This window comes from Centruroides vittatus, unplaced genomic scaffold (genome assembly GCF_030686945.1).
Source record: "Centruroides vittatus isolate TY-2023 unplaced genomic scaffold, ASM3068694v2 contig_898, whole genome shotgun sequence".
NCBI classification, from domain to species: Eukaryota; Metazoa; Arthropoda; class Arachnida; order Scorpiones; family Buthidae; genus Centruroides; species Centruroides vittatus.
This window is the reverse complement of record NW_027122588.1, coordinates 452,143-471,271: the sequence shown is the minus strand read 5'-3', so window position 1 is coordinate 471,271 and position 19,129 is coordinate 452,143. Positions and strand designations below refer to the sequence as shown.

At 27.5% G+C, this 19,129-nt stretch overlaps 1 protein-coding gene across 1 annotated transcript in view; it reads right to left on the bottom strand.

Annotated features, from left to right (window-relative positions):
• Positions 1-18,354, bottom strand: part of LOC136983954 (tumor protein p53-inducible nuclear protein 1-like) — a 30,371-nt gene extending 12,017 nt beyond the window's left edge. The window contains exons 1-2 of the mRNA XM_067280851.1: positions 18,230-18,354; positions 13,289-13,466 (exon numbers count right to left, since the gene is read on the bottom strand). Of these exons, the coding sequence (XP_067136952.1) occupies positions 13,289-13,415 (127 nt within the window). The 5' untranslated portion in view covers positions 13,416-13,466; positions 18,230-18,354. The remainder of the gene's footprint in view (positions 1-13,288; positions 13,467-18,229) is intronic.
• Between the last annotated feature and the right edge of the window lie 775 nt (positions 18,355-19,129).

Genomic DNA, 19,129 nt, shown 5'->3' with positions numbered 1-19,129 from the left:
GGAATGTGACACTGACTTTTCATTTAATATAGCTTTTCTTTTTTCAAAAAAGTCTCATTTTCTTTATGTAAGAATATATCTCTATTAAGGCCATAGTATTTTTACCTCAGAATGAAATTTCACTTAACAAAGTCATTTTGTGAAACACATCCTCTTCATTAATCAAGGTATGCCTGTACTATAAGCCAAATTTTGTTTGGCTGCAATTTGAAAAAAATTGTAGACCTATAAATTCTCACTGTTGTCCATCCATCCATCCTTCCTTAATCTTGAGAATTGATGAAAGACGAGATCAGACATGGAAACCCTGATTAACTACATAAGAACTTCCGATGAAAACCAGAAGTCATGTTATTTCAATTCAAAAATTATTCCCTGAAAGGTTTTAGATAGATGACTAGCATGACTCTAAGGTTAAAGGAAAAGAATGATATACAGGGGCAAGCTACTACAGTACAATTTGAGATGGAAAGCATATATTTTAAGTTAAATAAATTTAAAATATTATTAAAAATTGCAGTCTGGCATTGTGATGATGTCACAATAAATAATTACTCATTCCATTATACATACCAGCTGATTCTAATGACCCATTTGGATATAATAATTGCTGCCTACACCCATTGTAATAAAATAGAAGATACTAAGACAGAACAAGAACATATAAGTCTGCTATATGCTCTAGTTCTGTCTTAGTATCTTCTATTTTATTAAAATGGATGTAAGCCTACAATGGCTACAATACATGGTTACCCTAGAAACTTAATTTACAAATTAGCCTGTAAGCATTAGGCAAGAACAACAGATATGGAAGGTGCACATAGCAATGTACACATGTACAGCACATCAAACTAATCTATCTACCAATGTAAAATTATACCTTATGAAAGGTACAGTACTTGCAAAATATACACAAGAAAGTTGGGTCTTATATAGGAGCAAAAATAATGTCCAAAAGGAGCCTGTACATTTTGAAGCTTCTTCACAACATAAGACACCATTGACTATCAAAGAGCCTCTGAGATTTATAAAATACTTCTTAGAGATGAAAGGTTCCAAAAAGGATCTAGTATACATTGGTTTTACTAAGAGAGCAATTAAAAAACATATAACGGAACACAAATTGGACATAGAAAATAAAAGGCAATCCACTGTTCTTTCAATATATGCTAGTAAAAACAATATTCAAGCCAACTTACAACAAGCAAGAGAGATAATAAGTACAGACAATACAGAACATTTCAAGACATTAGAGGTGATAGAAATCTTTAAGGCAGAAAAGCAGGGAATGTTCATCAACTTTAAAGGAAAAAAATAAATTTCCCACACATGGAAGGCCTTATTCAACACATCATTATAAAGAACTTATTACATCAAATACAATTGGAAACACCCCATTGGTCAAAAATTGAATTTATATAAGCTTTTTCAGAGCATTCCATTTTCCAATATCAAAGAATTTCAACAATCGAAAGCATGTAGACAACAGCCTCTTAGTAGTGTCTCCTTAAAAGTTTCAACAACCTATAAGTAGACAGAAAGCATTTGTTTATCTTAATTTTTTCACATTTGTGTTAATTTTTAAATCTTTCTGCTAAAAGAAACTTAAGGTTAGTGTGTTATTTTATTTTCTTGACCTTTTCTTTTACTAGGGCAACGTTTATATCAGTGAAAGATATATGCAGTTGTCTAGACCAATCTTCATCTGCAATACTGGTTTGCCTGTTCTGAAATTCTTTATGCCACTGAACACTTCTTTTTGCTAGCATTGTTCGCTATACACTGGAACATTTCACTATGAATTTAAAAGGCATTCCATCCTTTTGCCCAGAAAAATCAAACGATACTATGCTGTTCATATGCTGATGACTGCAATGAACCTTCCATTTTTGAACATCTGGATCGCAGGTTCTCAGATATATACAGTACATAAACATCACTGCACAAGATCTTAGAGGAAGGTCCAATCTTTTGGATCCTTATGTAATATAGTATTTTCTCTAATAGGACAAATAAAAAATAATGCACAATGACTTTTTGATCACACTTAATATATCTATAAAAGTAACATTTTAGTAAGAAAAATAATTTTTTTTTAATATAAAATATTAATTTATATACTTAATATTGTATCTAGTGAACAGAGGCCAATACAGAAGTGGGCAAGGTAAACAGCTGCTTAGGGAGGCAGTTTGCTAGGGTTGGAAAAATTGGCTGAAGAAAATAAAAATAATAAAATATTCTTAATTTCAGATAATAATAATAAATTGTGAGGTCCAAGACCTCAGATCTTTTCATTAAATTACACTATGCCTATATTCAAAAGGGGCAACAAATAACTATCTTGCCCAGGGTAAGATAATTACTAGATTGGCCCCAGCTAGTGTATAAGATAAAATACAGCCTAAAAAGTTCAATTTTACAATATAAATTTGTCTGAACATGATACAAGGTGGCATCAAAAAGTTCCCAGACTAAGCCTATAAGAATTTACAGGATAATGTTATTAGAATTTAATTACCATCCTTTTCAAAATAGTCTCCTTGGGAATGTACACGGTGATCCCAGTGCTTCTTCCATGACTCAAAGACATCATGGAAGTCTTCTTGCAAGCTATCCAATACAACCTGCAATTCCTCTTGGATTTTGTTGATGATCTTGAAGCAATGCCCTTTCAACTTCAATTTCATTTTCAGGAACAAGACAAAATCAGAGAGGGCTAAATCAAGCGAGTAGGAAGGTCGGAACAATCACCATCCTTTTATTGTCAAAAACTTGTCGTCAAAGAGATATGAGAGGGCTCATTGTTATGATGTAACAGCAAATTGCAGTTGTGCCACAGTCTGGTCTTTTTTGTCTCACATTTTGTCTAAAGTGCCTCAAAGCATCACAGTAAAAGTAAGAATTGACTGTCAGGCCACAAGAAACAAATTCTCAGTGATGATACCCCTAACGTAAAAAAAAATCCATGAACATGCCACAGTGTTCTTGGTTTTGGTGATTGTGGGTTCTTCCATTATGATGACTGTTGTTTTGTTTCAGGATCATAGCCATAAACCCATGTTTCATAGGCCTTAATGATCATCAATAAGAAAGTTGAGTTGTTGTTCATTTTATGTCAAGATTCCACTATGTTTGTTCACCTGTCAGGAGCTGGCCACAAACTTTGCAGAAATGCAATGCATGTTCAAATTGTCAATGAGAATCTCCTGGCAAGCTCCATAACTGATTCCAACCATTCTATAGAGCTGATAGATTGTTCAGCGACACTCCTCATGAATCAGTTGACAAATTTTTTTGATGTTTTTTTCTGTTCTACTGGTGGTTGGCCATCTCAAATGCTTGTCATCTTGAACCAAACTTGATCAACCTTGAAATGTATGTGCTGTTCAAAAACCTATGTTCAACCTAACAAATGTTCACCATATGATGAAGCATTTTGAGGGTCTTAGTTGCAGATTTCCTGAGCTTCACACAAAACTTGATTTCTGCATTCTGCTTGAATCTGTCTGACATCACATTGATTGCAGAGTGATCTTTGCACTACTTTATAAAAACTGCGCATAATGACTGAATGTGTATTTGCACTACAAGACCACTTGGCATAATGAATCAGCAGATTTAGAAGCAATGATCTTGACAAGCATGTGCACTTCTGTTTAATGATATAGTAATGCCAGCTAAGTCTGGGAACTTTCTGATATCATCTTGTATATAACACAAGCATACAATGAAACTTATGGTTATATTTTTATTCAGAACTAGTAAACATTGTATAAATTTTCAAAAATTGAATAATAATTATTAATCTTTATTACAATTAAAAATAAATTTTTATGACAATAACTAAAGTAAAAATTTCAATCTAAATTATGAAAAAAACAGGCCACTTTGCAAATACATTGGAAAACGAGCAATTATTTATTGAGACATCATCACATGCCAGGCTTCAATTTTTAATCATATTTTTAATTTATTTAATTTAAAATACATGCTCTTCACTATAAACTAGTACTGTAGTGTCTTGCCCCTGTACATCATACTTTTCTATTAGCAATGGAGTCATTCCAGTCATCTATCTAACTCCTTTCATGGGAAAATTTTTGAATTGAAATAACATGAATTCTGATTTGAATCAGAAGTTTGTATAGTTAATTGGGGCCTCCTGTCCCTAAGCTTTCCATAACTGGTCTTGAAATTCATTTATCTAACACTTCTTGAGATTAAGGAAACACAGATGGACAACATTGGGAATTCATAGGTCTACAATTTTTTCAAATTGCAGCCCAATGAGGGTGAGTAATATTTAATTGAAACAAACTTCTTGCAGTTTTTAGAAACATAGCATAATATAAAAGTACAAAATTTTTGTACACATATTATCATCAAAATCAAAGATATTTTCATTTAAACATGTGAAACTTTGCAATGAATATCAAAAATTCCAAATTTTATAAATTGTTAAACAAGTTTTCTTTTAAACTAAAAACAAAAACATCATTCTAAAAGTAAATCTATTACAAACTGAAGATGACATAAAAAATTTTATTTTGAAAACTGAAAATTTGGCACAATTTGTTTTGTTTATGTTCAAGAAATAAAAATTCTTTCATAAAATATAACAGATAACACTCTAATTTTAATTTATTTATATACAGGAAATCCTTGTTAATTCAAACTCAGATAGTTTGAAATCTTGTTAGTTTGTAACTGTACTTATGTCCCAGCTGGGGATATAGAGATTTACATGCTAAGGAATTTGGTTAATTCAAAATACAGCTACTTCAAAATTCAAAATGAAAATTCTGTCCAAATTCTGACATGCATATGTTAACTCGCTCATTTAGATCAAAGTGCCTTCATGCCATTTGAGAACAATACCCATTCTAATCTGGTAATTTGGTCAATATGGCTTTGCTTTTACAGTAATACATTTTTGAGAGTTACCTTACCCATGAACTACAGTTTTTTTTTCTCTTATCTAGTAAAATATGGCTGGTCTTTCAGGATTGCAAGATTGGGATATGAGTAGCAGATAAAGATATTTGTAGGGCTCTAAGCTACTACATTTGGGCGATTTACTACTTTTTGGCCTTGGCCACTTTAAAAATAATTTTGGGCTACATTTTGAGGAATTCTGCTTTATTTTTTATAAAACCTATCTGGTGACCTGTGAGATATGTGCTGTTTACCTGTAGTTTATTTATATAATTATTAATTAACAAAAATAGCATTTTGTATATGTAGCCATATTCCATTTACTTAATAAGTTATATCAGTTACATGACATTTGGCATATCATACAGAAATATGTAAATCTTGTATAATTCAAAGTCGAGATTATTTTGTCCCTTGAATTTCGAACTAATGAGGATTTCTTGTAGTTAACAATTTTTTAATACTTTCTTACAAGTACCAAGTTGTTTTCAATACTTTTATCTTCTATTTTTATTTTAATTAACAGTTTAAACAACCAAATATTAATTATAATTTAATATTCTAAATATTTTTAATTAATTGTTCTGTGTAATTGAAATTTATTCATTTATGAAAATTTGAAAACATTTTACCAATGAATATAATCATTCTCGGAAATGAAACAAATTCAAATCTAACTCTTAGTAAAGGAGATTAGTTTATAACAAGAGTTCCTAAAACAATAAAAATGTTTTATTACAGTAATAAATTTATAATCAATTTTTATTTTATTTTATTCTTGGAATCATCAAATCATTTTAACAACTTCATTATTCCAAATAAAAAACTTTAAAAACCATCAAAAACTAATATGTTTTGTTTTCTATGATAACCATTAACATTCATTTTTTTATAATAAAGTTTTACAATTGTCGATAATAACAAGATTGTTGAAAAAAAAGAAAAGAAAATGTGCACTCATATGTGTATATTTCTACATTGTCATGTACTTGCTTTCATCTTATGATTGTGATAATAATTTAGTGATTGTTATGTAATCAAGATCAATCATATAATCAAAATATTAGCTAAAATAACTTTATTGTATCCAATTTGCATTTTAACAGAACTAAATTAAAATTTGTTTACATTAAGAATAAATAACTCTATTTATAAAAATAGAGGGAAATGTTTTAATATATTTCACATCTAAACTAAAAATGATGATTCTATAAATTAGAACAAAATAAAATTTATTAAAATATTTTCCTAAATTTTCTTTCCTTTTTTTTTTATATATTCCTTTTAATAATTAATAAAAAATGCAATTTGAGAACAAGATCTATGGTAAGAGTAGGATTAAACCATTTTAAAATCATCTTTAAAATCCATTATTTTAGGGTAAATAGCTTATTTATTTTGATAATCTTTTATTTCTTAAAATAAAATTTAGTAGAATGTTGAATAATAATGCATAATTATTTTATTTGAAATAATAAAAGTTAACTAAAAGATTTTCCATATTTAAATTTCCAATATATTATTTTTTCACAGTGGTAGATCTCTCTAGATCAGCAGTTCCCAACTTGTGTCCATGGAACCTTAGGGTTCTGTTGATAAAATTTGGGGTTCCACAATAAAAATTGGATTTTGAGCTTTAATTTATAGTTAAGATATGTATGAAAAATTTATAAAGTTTCAAAAATTATTATTATTCTAAGGAAAAAGAACCTGTGCACAGACTCTGCACTGCTCATATTTGTGGAAATTAAAATCCATTGAGTCTAATGGTGGGAATATCAAATCATGTATTTGATTCTCTCCTGTGTATTTTAAAACTGAAGTGTTCATTCCTGTCAGAGAAATTATCCCCAGTGAGTAGCAATATTTAAATACTTGAGTGTTTGTTTAGAGAGTCATGAAAAAATTGAATGTATTTGATTATCCCAATAGTTGAGCTCCCACATCTGCTGACAAAATAATCTGCAAAAATTAATCTTTCACATTAATTACCAGTTTGAATTAATTTTTTTTTTCCTTAATTAATCTTTATTTTATGTTTGCTAAATAAATTACTTATGATTTATTTTGTGTTATTTATATCAGTAAAAATTCTCAAGTTTCAAAACTTTTTTATCAAAGTGTTAAGTGGTCCTGCAATTAAAATAAGTTGGGAATTATTGCTCTAGATCAGGGGTCATCAAACTTTTTTCACAGAAGGATACATAACTGAAAGAATGACGAGTGCGGACCGCATAATCATTTTGTTCAATATAGTATATTGAATACACAAAAAATAAAGACAACCAACATATTTATTTACCAAACATGATCACTGCAGCAAACTTGTAATCACTTTTGTTAGAAACTTCATTGCAGGTACTTACACAAAAAGCACTCTGATATCCAAAGTTGCAAAAATTTGCCAAATTTTTTATTTCACTGATTTTCCTAAAAATTATATTACTGTTAAATGCAAAAATCAGATTGGACCAGTTTTGACATTTTTACTGACACTTATTTTAATTTTTCTACATAGTAAGTTTATCTTCAATCAACTATACTTCTTACTGTAAACTGGATGAATTATAATTCTTTCTTCCACAAAAACCTTGACAATCCAGTGTTAGGTGTTTATACAACTGCTAACGTTTTCAACCCCGTCGGGGTCTTCATCAGGCACAGCAAAAAAAATATAACGTAATTGTACGCATGTGTAGATAACATCCTAGCTTGAGCATAATGTTCCATCTTATCTTTCAATTCCATGATTTCAAAAATTGGAATAGAGTTCGCTTTGGTTTCTTGGTTCCATTCACTGGTATTTGAAACTACCTTTGTGCTGTGCCTGATGAAGACCCCGACGGGGTTGAAAACGTTAGCAGTTGTATAAACACCTAACACTGGATTGTCAAGGTTTTTGTGGAAGAAAGAATTATCTTCAATCTATGATATTTCCATATGAGCTAAAATATAATTATTTATTTGTGGAACAGTGTGGCAATGGGCTGGATGAACTGACCTCGTGGGCCGTAGTTTGGTGACTCCTGCTCTAGATGAAGAAGATGCAGTGCACAGATTGTTCTTTGAAATATTTTTTAAAATTGTGATAAAACTTTTTGTAATTTTACTAAACCTTTTCATACAAACTCATGTAAATTATTGTGGGCAATTCTGACAGAAGTCAGCTATGGAGAGGATAAAAACTCTTATTCCAACAGTAACCTGCAAGTAAAGGTCTGTTGTGAAATGTGCTTGTGATGTTTATCAATTGTGGAATTTTTTCATCACTGTGAACATTTTTTATTGTTCTTTGAAATATTCTTTAAAATTAAAATGTGACAAAGTTTTTTTTTATAACTTTTTAAAATTTTGTAATTTTATTAATATATATTTTGTTTGATATGTAAAAGTATATGGGAATAATGATATACTACTGCAGATGTCACATAGATTAATAAAGAACCGCTGCAGTATTTACTTGTTGTAATTTATAATGACTAAATTTTAATCATTTATATTATTACAAGTTTTGTTTTTTAAAATAAACTATAAATTTTCATAAATAAATTCATGTTATCTATTTGATGGTTAATATATTACTGAAAATTATTAAGAAATTGTATATGTAATGGAATAAAATAATGTACTTCTAGAACTTATTAATGTTGATCACACACAATTCAGTCAGCATTAGATGTACATTTAAATATCATCTAATTATCTACTATAATTGATTGTTATTAATGAAATAATTATTGATGTAATTTTAATTAGTTTAATATTCCAACTTAATTTAATTTTCTTTTAGCCTATATAACACACTTCTGAGAATCATCTAGTCATTTTAAATTTTTATACGTATTATTATTGTTGCTAGCTTGTAACATTCCAGAGCTGGCAAGGCTTCCTGTATTTTTCTGTCTTGTATTTCTTTTGTCTACAACACCATTTTCTCATTCCATCTTTTCTTTACCTTCTTCTTAGTGTAAATCTAGCAGAGATTGGAAGAACAAAAAAAATAACCCAATAAAAAAATTTGGGTCTGAGTGGCTGACAAGACTCAGTAGGGTTCTGTCCAGAGTTACAAATACAAGTGACGATAGCTAATAGCTTTAAAAGTTTCAATAGTAGAGAGAACAAAATTGAAATGTTTAGGAGCATCTTAACTCCTCGTGTTACTATGCTCCTAAATATGCCAACATGCAATCATGTCATCATACAAACAATATATAATCTCTAAAGGAATTGAGATCTGGCAGAAAGATATAAGATCAATAAATTAAAAATAAATTATTCATATCAATGTTGTGCTTAAAGTTTATATTTATATTGGATACATTTTGCAAACTTTTCTTTAAATTATATATTTTCTTACGTCTTTCTAAAATTTTATTTTTTCTTTTTATGAGATTTTTACTCTTAAAGTTTAGTTAGAAATTTTGAAAAACTAAAATATATAAATTATTAATTTTTTCCTTTTATTTAGCTTTTACTGTTTTTATGATTATGGTAATTATCCTTATTCCTCACTAATAGTGGAAATAAAATTATTTTTTAATTTATTGGCAAGCTTGTTAATATATTTAAAACTCATAAATTTTAAATACACTTTTGCATGTTTAAGTAATTGAAAAAAATACATAAAGATTATATAACAAGAAAGATTATTTTCCAATCTAAAAAAAATATATATATATATATATATATAAATTCAAATACAGTAGTGGACCAAATAGTGTATCTGACTTCCAGAAACCTGGAATTCTCAGCAGTCCTGTAGCAAGGGAAAAATCATTGGAGGGCTAGAGAAACAAATTGAAAAAATTATGAATAATATTTTTCTTTTTCTCAACCAGCACTGAGCCTACTAGCTACAGTTTAAGTGTAAAAATAAGCAACAGTAGCCTAAGTTTACATGATGAAAGCAAAAGATATATATATTTACTATGTATATCTATCTATATTATGTAGCATATAGATATATAGCTAATTTTTTGTCTAGATAGTATTGATTAAGCTGAGGGGCCTTAGCCACCTCATCGTTTCCCTGTAGCTAATAGGCATAGGTCTGATTACCAGAAAACCAGTTAGTTTTGAAACTGACTAGTTTTGAATTTGATGGCTGTAATACAGCTGTAGTTTTCCAAGCAGCCACTTTGTTTTGTTTTCTGCCACATGTATGTTGCATGATGCCAGTTCCATCATATGGCATATGGCATGTTAAATGTTTTTTTCTTTTACTTTCCATTGTTTATTTTATATTTTAAGTACATATTATTTCCTAGGTCCAGAAAACTGGAAAATCCAAAAATCCATACCTCTTCTGATCCTAACCTTGCCAGATATTTGGTTCAGTACTATACTTTTTAGTGTAATCATTCAAATTTAAGGAAAATTACAAACAAAAATATGTTTCACAATAAGGTTTGAAAATTTTTTGGATTGATTCTTTATTTTCATTTTTGCTTTCAGAAAAATAAAACATTTTTATTATTATTTAAATGTTGAACTTTTCTATTTTTATAAATAAAATCTAAAGGTATTGTATTTAAGTTTAATTGAAAATATAATCTGTATAATCCCTGATTGTTTAAAAAAATAATTTTGATTTAACAATAAATTTACAGTATATGACCAATAAAAGGAGTAGAGGATGGTTTTCAACATAAAATTTCTAAATTTAAAAGTAATGCATGATAGTTCATCATTGTTCATATTTATTTATTCTATATTTTACTTATTTATTTATATTATTTATTATAAATTATTTATTTATTTATATACAGAGTGTATCAATATAGTGGTTACAAACTTTCAGGAGAGATAAGGTATACCTAGATGATGGGAAATCACATGGTCGGAAATGCTTTCCTGGCACGGTAGTGACAACACAAAACACAAGAAAGGAAGGACACGAACAGGGTGAGAAAACATGTTTATTATTCTTAGTACAGCAAAAATCAAAGGTATTCAAAACTGCAATCAGCAGCCCCATATGCCAGATGCATATCAGCGAGCTCCGCATTTGTGTAACGTGCCATCCTACTACCACTCTGTCGGCAGGAGAAATGAAGTTTCACAGTGAGTGTGGCCGTAACAACCACATGTGCATATGCAACGTCATCTGATGCTTCAGTTTACATAACTACATCTATCCTGTACACCAGCCAAAGACGAACCAGCATTTTTGCTGTACTAAGATTAATAAACATGTTTTCTCACCCTGTTCGTGTCCTTCCTTTCTTGTGTTTTGTGTTGTCCCTACTGCGCCAGGAAAGCATTTCCGACCATGCATTGCTATGTGATTTTCCATCATCTAGGTATACTCTATCTCTCCTGAAAGTTTGTAACTGCTGTACTGATACACCCTGTATATCTATTTCAAAACATATATAAACAAAATATTTCCATTTACCCACAAAACATAATTACTGTATTAGAAATACATCAACTAAATATATCTGTTATTAAACCCAAATCAAATTTTATTTATTGAAGTATATTAAAAATATCTTTTTTTTACTATATATATTTTCTATATATGATGAAACTAGGACTAAACAAGTTTTAATATTAATATATTATAATTTTAGTATTTGGAAATATTTATACTTATTATTATAAACTAGATATAACAAAACAAATTAAGTAAAAGGATATTTATAAGTAATAAATACACCATCATTTACATTAATTTTACAATAAAAACATGCATTATGTTAATAAACAATTGTTATCTCAAACATAGATTAAAATAGATGTCAATATTATTAAGTTAAAGATATTTCTAATGAAAGTGAACTTAGAACCAATCATAAACTATTCAGTGCAAGTTAAGTTTTTTATATCTATAATATTTACTTTGCAGAATATCCTGCCAATGCTTAAGTGTATTAATTTTGTAATTTTGTTTGGAATCTATATAATTTCGATATAATTCAGTACATTTTTAATGCAATTTTTCATTGCTACAGATATACATAAAATCCATTAGTACCTCAAATAAAAAATAAGAAACACTTAAAAACAAAAGGTGAATAATTTCTTCATTTAATATGGTCAAAAAACTAAAAAAATTATTTCAATTCATAAGAAAGTTGATAAGACAGTGATGCTCCAGAGGGGGACCAAGGTGTGCCGGCACCCCTAAGTAAAAGGGGGGGAAACTAGTAAATTTTCATAACTTTTTCTTAATTAAAATTTATTTTTTTATTTATATACTGTCATCATCTATTACTTATGAATTTAGCAGTCGCATAAGGTGAGATTTTTTTAAAATTTGCATTAAAAAAATTTTTATCCATTCAACTTGGCTCCCCAAGATTACATTTTGAGTGCAACACTGATTTTTCTACCTCAGGCTTTAAATGAGTAAGTCTTAATGATCTCCCATCTGCTTGTCTCCTTTCAATTTCTTATCATTTATAATCTTTATATAAATTTTCCCAAAAGGAAGCACCATTTTTCTTCTACAGTATTTGGATAGAGAAAGAAAAGATCTACTTGTTCTTTGGGGTTAAGAATGCAAAAGCTTTTGTTTAATTTTATTAATAATACATTGTGTCTTGGATGGGTCAACATTAACTATTTTTAAGGATTTGAAAATAGAGAGTCAATTTGAAATCCTCATTATTCTAATTTCTCAGTTTGGACCTGATAATGATTATACTTATGTTGAAAATATTTATTTTGAATAAGTAGTTGATAAAATTCATGTATTTTATCAACTGTCCTAAAAAAAAAAAAGTTCTAAAAAGTGTTATATGAAGAACCAATGTTATACAGTGATTTTTATTTTAATAGTGCCTTCAATAGGAACAACATTTAAAAGATGTTACTACCTATTTTCAATTAATCCAGAAATATAGAAATATGCTAGGTATTGACTGTATAATATTTTCATATGTGGAAACTAATCCTTAAACTTCTGAAAAAACTGAAAATGTTATTAGTAAAAATACATAGAAAGACTAAAATGTCTTCACTTTCACCATGTCCGATCACTGAGAATGACAATCTTCCACTGCAAGATGACCTTTCAAGCCCAAACAATTAAAATTGTTTTGGGCTTGTCACCAGAGAACTTTTAGAATGTTTTGCATGTTTTTTGCAGAGTCGTAGCTTTTAAAGAAAGGTTGTCTCTGCAGTGGAAGATTGTCGTCCTGATGATTGGACATGGTAAAAGTGAAGACATTTTAGTCTTTCTATGTATTTTTACTAATGTGTAAATTTGTCAGCCAATTTTTTATACATGAAAATGTTATTCTCAAATAAATTTTTGATAGGTTAAGAAGATAAGAGAAATATACATATCATACTAACATATTATAACATATTTATTCTATTGATATAAAAATACAGTACCTACCAGCTACATCAATTAACAACCATTCATCATCCTCCTCCTCTGTGTTAAAATCAAAACTACATTCTGAATTCGCAGCAGCATCCGATTTCTCACCTCCAAATAAATAATTTGCTAATCCACTCAACATTTTTTTGAAGTTATTTTAGTAGCTTAAATGTAATAGTTGAAACAAAAGAATCTAAAATAAATATTTTGAAATTTTAATATTCTACTTAGCATTTTGAATAACTATCTACATAAATTAACAATTATATAATGCTATATGTTACTATTAATAATCATTTGACTATTTTTTTTCTAAATATTTTTTCAAAATTTTATGAGATAGTTAACATTAAATATATATTATTCTTCTAAACAAAATATTTTAAAATTTGTTTACTTATATAACAATAAAACAAAACAAAGTTAATATTGGCTTTGTTTTATTATTACATAAGTATATTATGTAAGCATTTTCATATATTTAATACTTACATATTTGAAATTAATTTATTCAAACATATACTGGTATTTATAAAATATAATTTATATTTATCATCATAAATAAATTTATTTTATATAAAAAATAGCAAAACAAAATCAAAATCTGCAAAACATTGCTTAATTTGATATCAATTTGCTTTTTTTGCAAATGTTTTTTATTTGGTTAAAAAATTAGTTTTGAGTTTGTAATCCCTAAAGAGTCTACAAATTAAAACCGATTTGAAAATATAATAACTTAATTTAATGTAATATTTTATTCTATATGATAGTTTGTATTCTAAATTTTGTTTGTTAATATAAAAATTCATAGTAATTTTAATGAAAAAAATGTTATTAAAAATGCACAACCAACAAAACATTTACCTGTTGTAAATATATTAATATTTAAAATATCAGATATTTAAATGTTATTTCTATAGTGATATTTGCACATTATACTACACAAAATTATATAAATATTAAACTATTATTTTATTAAGTTGTCAAATATTATAAAAATGTTATTTATTTCATTATAAATACAGCTGATTTGATAAAGTATAATTAACTTTAATAAAATAAATTGAAGAAACATTAATTGTTTTTTCAAAAATTTTGTAATGAAAATATGGTCAAATTAATTTACTTAATATAATTGTTTAATTAATAAATATTTAAATTTGCTTACATTAATTTTAATTCTAAATTATTAAAAATAATTACACTGTCTTAAATCTTTCTTATACCAATTAATAATCATTTTAAAACTTCAAAAGTTTTTCTATATGCATATTTAAATTGTTAATTGGATTTAAAATCCTGTTAACTGTAAAAATTTTTAAATTAACAAGTTCTCAGATTATATTTAATATCAATAATGAAAACATATTAAGAAGATAAAATTAATTTCTATATATTAATATTAAAAAAATATAAAAAATTATATTCAAAAATATATAAAATTAATATATTTTATAGTTACAAATAAATTTGGTCAACAGTATCAATGATTTGAATATTCAGTAGAATTTTATCAATACAATGGTATATGTCTACATAGACTACAACCTACTCAATGTTAGAATTTCCTGGAAATGTTTAATTACAAAAGCTGTTTTGTAAGCATTGGCTATAAAATGAAAGACTATTGCTTCTTTTGTTACAAAACTGAATGAATAAATTGAAAGGAATGATGCAAATCTAGTGAAATTATTGTCTTATTTTTTCACAATGAATAATGCAAATTCAATGTATATATGTTTATAATTACATAAAATATCCTCATAAAACAATTAAGTTTTAATTTCAGTTTAGTTCATGAATTTCTTTTGAATGTGAATTTAAAATAATTTTTTGTATTAGTAAAATATTTTAAAGTTTATATGAATAAGTCCTATTTCTTCCTTCTGTAAAGAATCTTTAGTAGAAATTACATGCCAAGTTACAAGTGAATTCTTTCATATTACCTATACTAAGTGTTACTTAAAATACATTAACCTTGGTTGTTACACAATTTTAAAAGGACAAGTGTAACTCTCTAGAGTGGATCCTTTGAGGGAGTAAAAGATATTCTAACTCTCTAAGTAATATTTCTACAAATTATTAACTAATATTAACTGATGATCTGAAACACTATAACAAATACTAAAATTTGAGAATGAAACAGATGAGAATATTTGTTTCCAATTAAATATTTAAAGAACACTGTTTAAGGTTTTTTGAATAGCTGTTTCATCATGAATTACGTAAGAAAGAATTTCTTAAATTTCAATCTTATAAAAGGAACAAATTAATTTTTTTTGAATCACTGAAAATGTATGTAGATGCATATATTTATACAGACAATAGTAGTGGTCAATAAACTCAATGCAAGAGATGCAGAGATGGGTAGTGAAGCAAAAAATAAAAAGAGCTATAATGAGGAAACAGCTGCAATATGAATTTAACTCTCTATTATAGGCAGAAGGACAAACTACAACTAATTAATTTTAATTCGAAAAATTGCAATTATAATTGCGAAAATAATTATCGTTCAATTTAAAGTACATTATTCTAATTCTGAAGTTTTATCTCGGTAAGAAAATCTTCACTTAAAATCCTCAAGTAAAATGCCAGATATAAATGAAAGTTGTGAAAGTCTCCAGTTGATATCCTATAAAGATCTTGCAGGTGGTGTATTCTTTTTCTTTATATTCTTGGCTTGAATGTTTGAAGGTCGAGAACAAATCCAAATAATTGTCCTTCGAAAGTGGTGAATTAGATCAACTGTGCCAAGGACTACAACTTTTTCTACTTTTAAAATGTCTGTTCTCGGTTTCTATCCGCTTTATATCATTTCTATCCGATATAAGTATCTCCTATTCCAAATATAATTAATATCCGTCTAGAAAAATAATCCATTTCAATTAACCAGATACATGTGACTTGTTAAAAGTGAAGAGAAATAGTCGAAATGTATTTTGTTTTTTATTTACTAATAACGAAATTCAATAATGTAACATCCGTAAACGAAATATATATTTATATATATATGTATATATATAGTGACACTTTACGATTTATAAAACAAGTATTGTTAGAGTTGGCAAACTGATCTGCACGTGAACGAAATGTCAAGCATTTCAGCTGACATTGAAAATAAGAAAGGACGGATATCGGCATTAAAATTAGTCAAAATTCCCGAAAACTTCGGTGAGTAATTTACAACTTTGTCAATTTATAAAAATATTTAATGGCATCATTTTATTTCCGCTCTATCAGCTGATTTTGTGTCTTTCATTCACGAAAAAGCAAATTGGAGTCGTCATGGTAACGCAGCGAGCGAACGTTAGTTCAGGTAGAAAAGCGCCAGTAAAGTGTGTTGTCTGCTCCCATAGCAACAGTTACGAGCTTTGGGTGTTGTACCTTTTACTACAATGTCTAACGAAATAAATTACTAAATATCACTTTCTTGCCAAAAATATAAAATAATAACACATTTACACTTTTGTTAAACATACTTGATGCGTTTTTAACGGAGACACGCGCTAATTTCGCATTCTGTGGAGACCTACTTACTTACATATAACAGGTTTATAAAAGTTTCGAAACGAGAGAAAAGAGCCTTAAGCTATAAATATAAGAACTGTTATCTAAATTCAGTACTCGTAACAGCCTGCTTGTCCCCAAAAGTGGAGAAAGCATACTCAACAAACTTAAACGTCATTCGTGACGTATTCCTGCATTGCTTACATCTGTTTTTCCTTACAATACAGCTGTTTGACGTAACAGCCTATAATCGTTTTACTGGCTTTACAAGAAACAGCTTACAGATCTACAGTTTCAGACAGTTTTAATTAGTATATAAACTAAATTTGCTTAATTACATAATATATATGCATATAATATTTTTATTCGGTGATGCTATTTTTATTATTTTAATGATAAGAACACACACACACACACACATATATATATATATAAACACATATGCGTTATCAAATATGATAAATGATAAATATGAAGAGAACAGAATTGCTTGCTTCAAAATGTTAATATAAATAGAATTATATCAGTGATGAATGTCATCCTTAGATGACCTATTTTAGATACACAAAGATGTTTTATGAATTATAATCTATGAACTATACACAGCGGTTAACAGTAAAATAATAATGAGATTATTATACAATATATAAATGTATTGTCATTGAAGTAATACATTCTATACAAACTAATGTACGCATAATGATAATTATATATAAAGAATAAAAAAAAAAAAAAAAAAAAAAAGATTTAAAGTTTAAATATATTCTAAACATTTAAAAAATTGTTATATTGATTAAGTATTGATCTAATTTGCAATTTTAATATTAAATATCAACTATGATAAAATTAAAAGATGTATTAACATTTATAGTATTTCTAAGGAAAAAATAGTATTTTTAAAGTATTATATTTAGGTCAATAAATTAATATTTAATTCCAGTTTATATAAATAACAATTAACTAAAAATAAAATAAATTGAACTCATCTAAACTTTCTTAAACAATAAGTAAGAATTACTAATTTAACTATACTGTATATTCACATTATATAATAATATGCTTCTTAAAAATTGAATTTTTTTATCTATTAAGTAAATAATTATTTTATTTTTGGCATTAATTGTTAGCATATACTTTACAGAGAAGAACCATTATTCAATAAAGTCTGAACAAAACCTGTTTTTTGACATTAGACCAGACCTATAACGATTGTATAAAGTTCATCCATTTTAGCTTGCATTGGCGAATGCTAAACCATCCCAGAAGTGAAAAAAAAATATACCCTTTGAAAGAATCGCTGGAATAAGTATCTAAAAAATAAAAAAATGCCGATCGATGAAAGCAACAAATAGCTTCTCCCTCGTATGTGATCAGCTGTTTTAGTCATTCGATGAAAAGTATAAGCGTATGGAGAGATTTAAAAATCATATAATAGAAAATGAAGCTTACCTCAGTACTACAATACTCTGAATTGGATTAGCAAACGAGTGAGAAAATCGGATCGAACACAACACACCTTAACCACTCATACCAACACAAACCGACAATATGATTCTCACTTTGTTTACGTTTCGTTATGACGTCACCTCCACAGGAAACTCAGTAGCTGATTGGTTTTTGCGAAATGATCTCACCGTCCAATCAACTTTCTCTAATGGAATGACGTAAATGCCGTTTTTTTTTTAACACTAGCAGTTATTCTATAATCAAGTTTTTGCTTTGTAATTGTGTAGAATAAAAAGGGAAAAGTAGCCTTTGATTAACTAATCAGGAAAGTTTTTCAATCAATTTTAGCTATTATATTTTTTAAAATACATTTTCTACTACATAAAATTATTTCGTTTCTATTAATTCGCTTGTAATCAACGCATTCTACTTAAGAATTTTCTATAAGTCGAAACGTTAGGTATTAAATTAACGTAATTTTATTGCTGAAAATATTGCTATTTTAATCTCTAGAGTATGCAGAAATGATATTTTGTCACGTTATCCTATCGATTTTATAAACACTGCTATCAGAAAACAATATTTTTGCGTTCTATGATGACATTCGGATTATTTGTTGTCTTTAAAAATGCCAAAAGTATTTATTAAACCAACTCCGTAGAAACTGTAAATGTAATAAATTAAAATTTATGTTTCTTAGAAACCGTACACTTTTATTATAAAATGTTTATGGACCTTCGTTTTATCTAAAAGATTCATAAATATTTAGCATAAATTTGCTTTATCTAGAAATAGACTTTTTGATTTTTCCATTTAGAAAATCAATAATCTAACTCACATTTATCCAATTGATTTTTCTTTATTAAATTGTTTTTTTTTTATTATTTTAATCAAGACAAATAA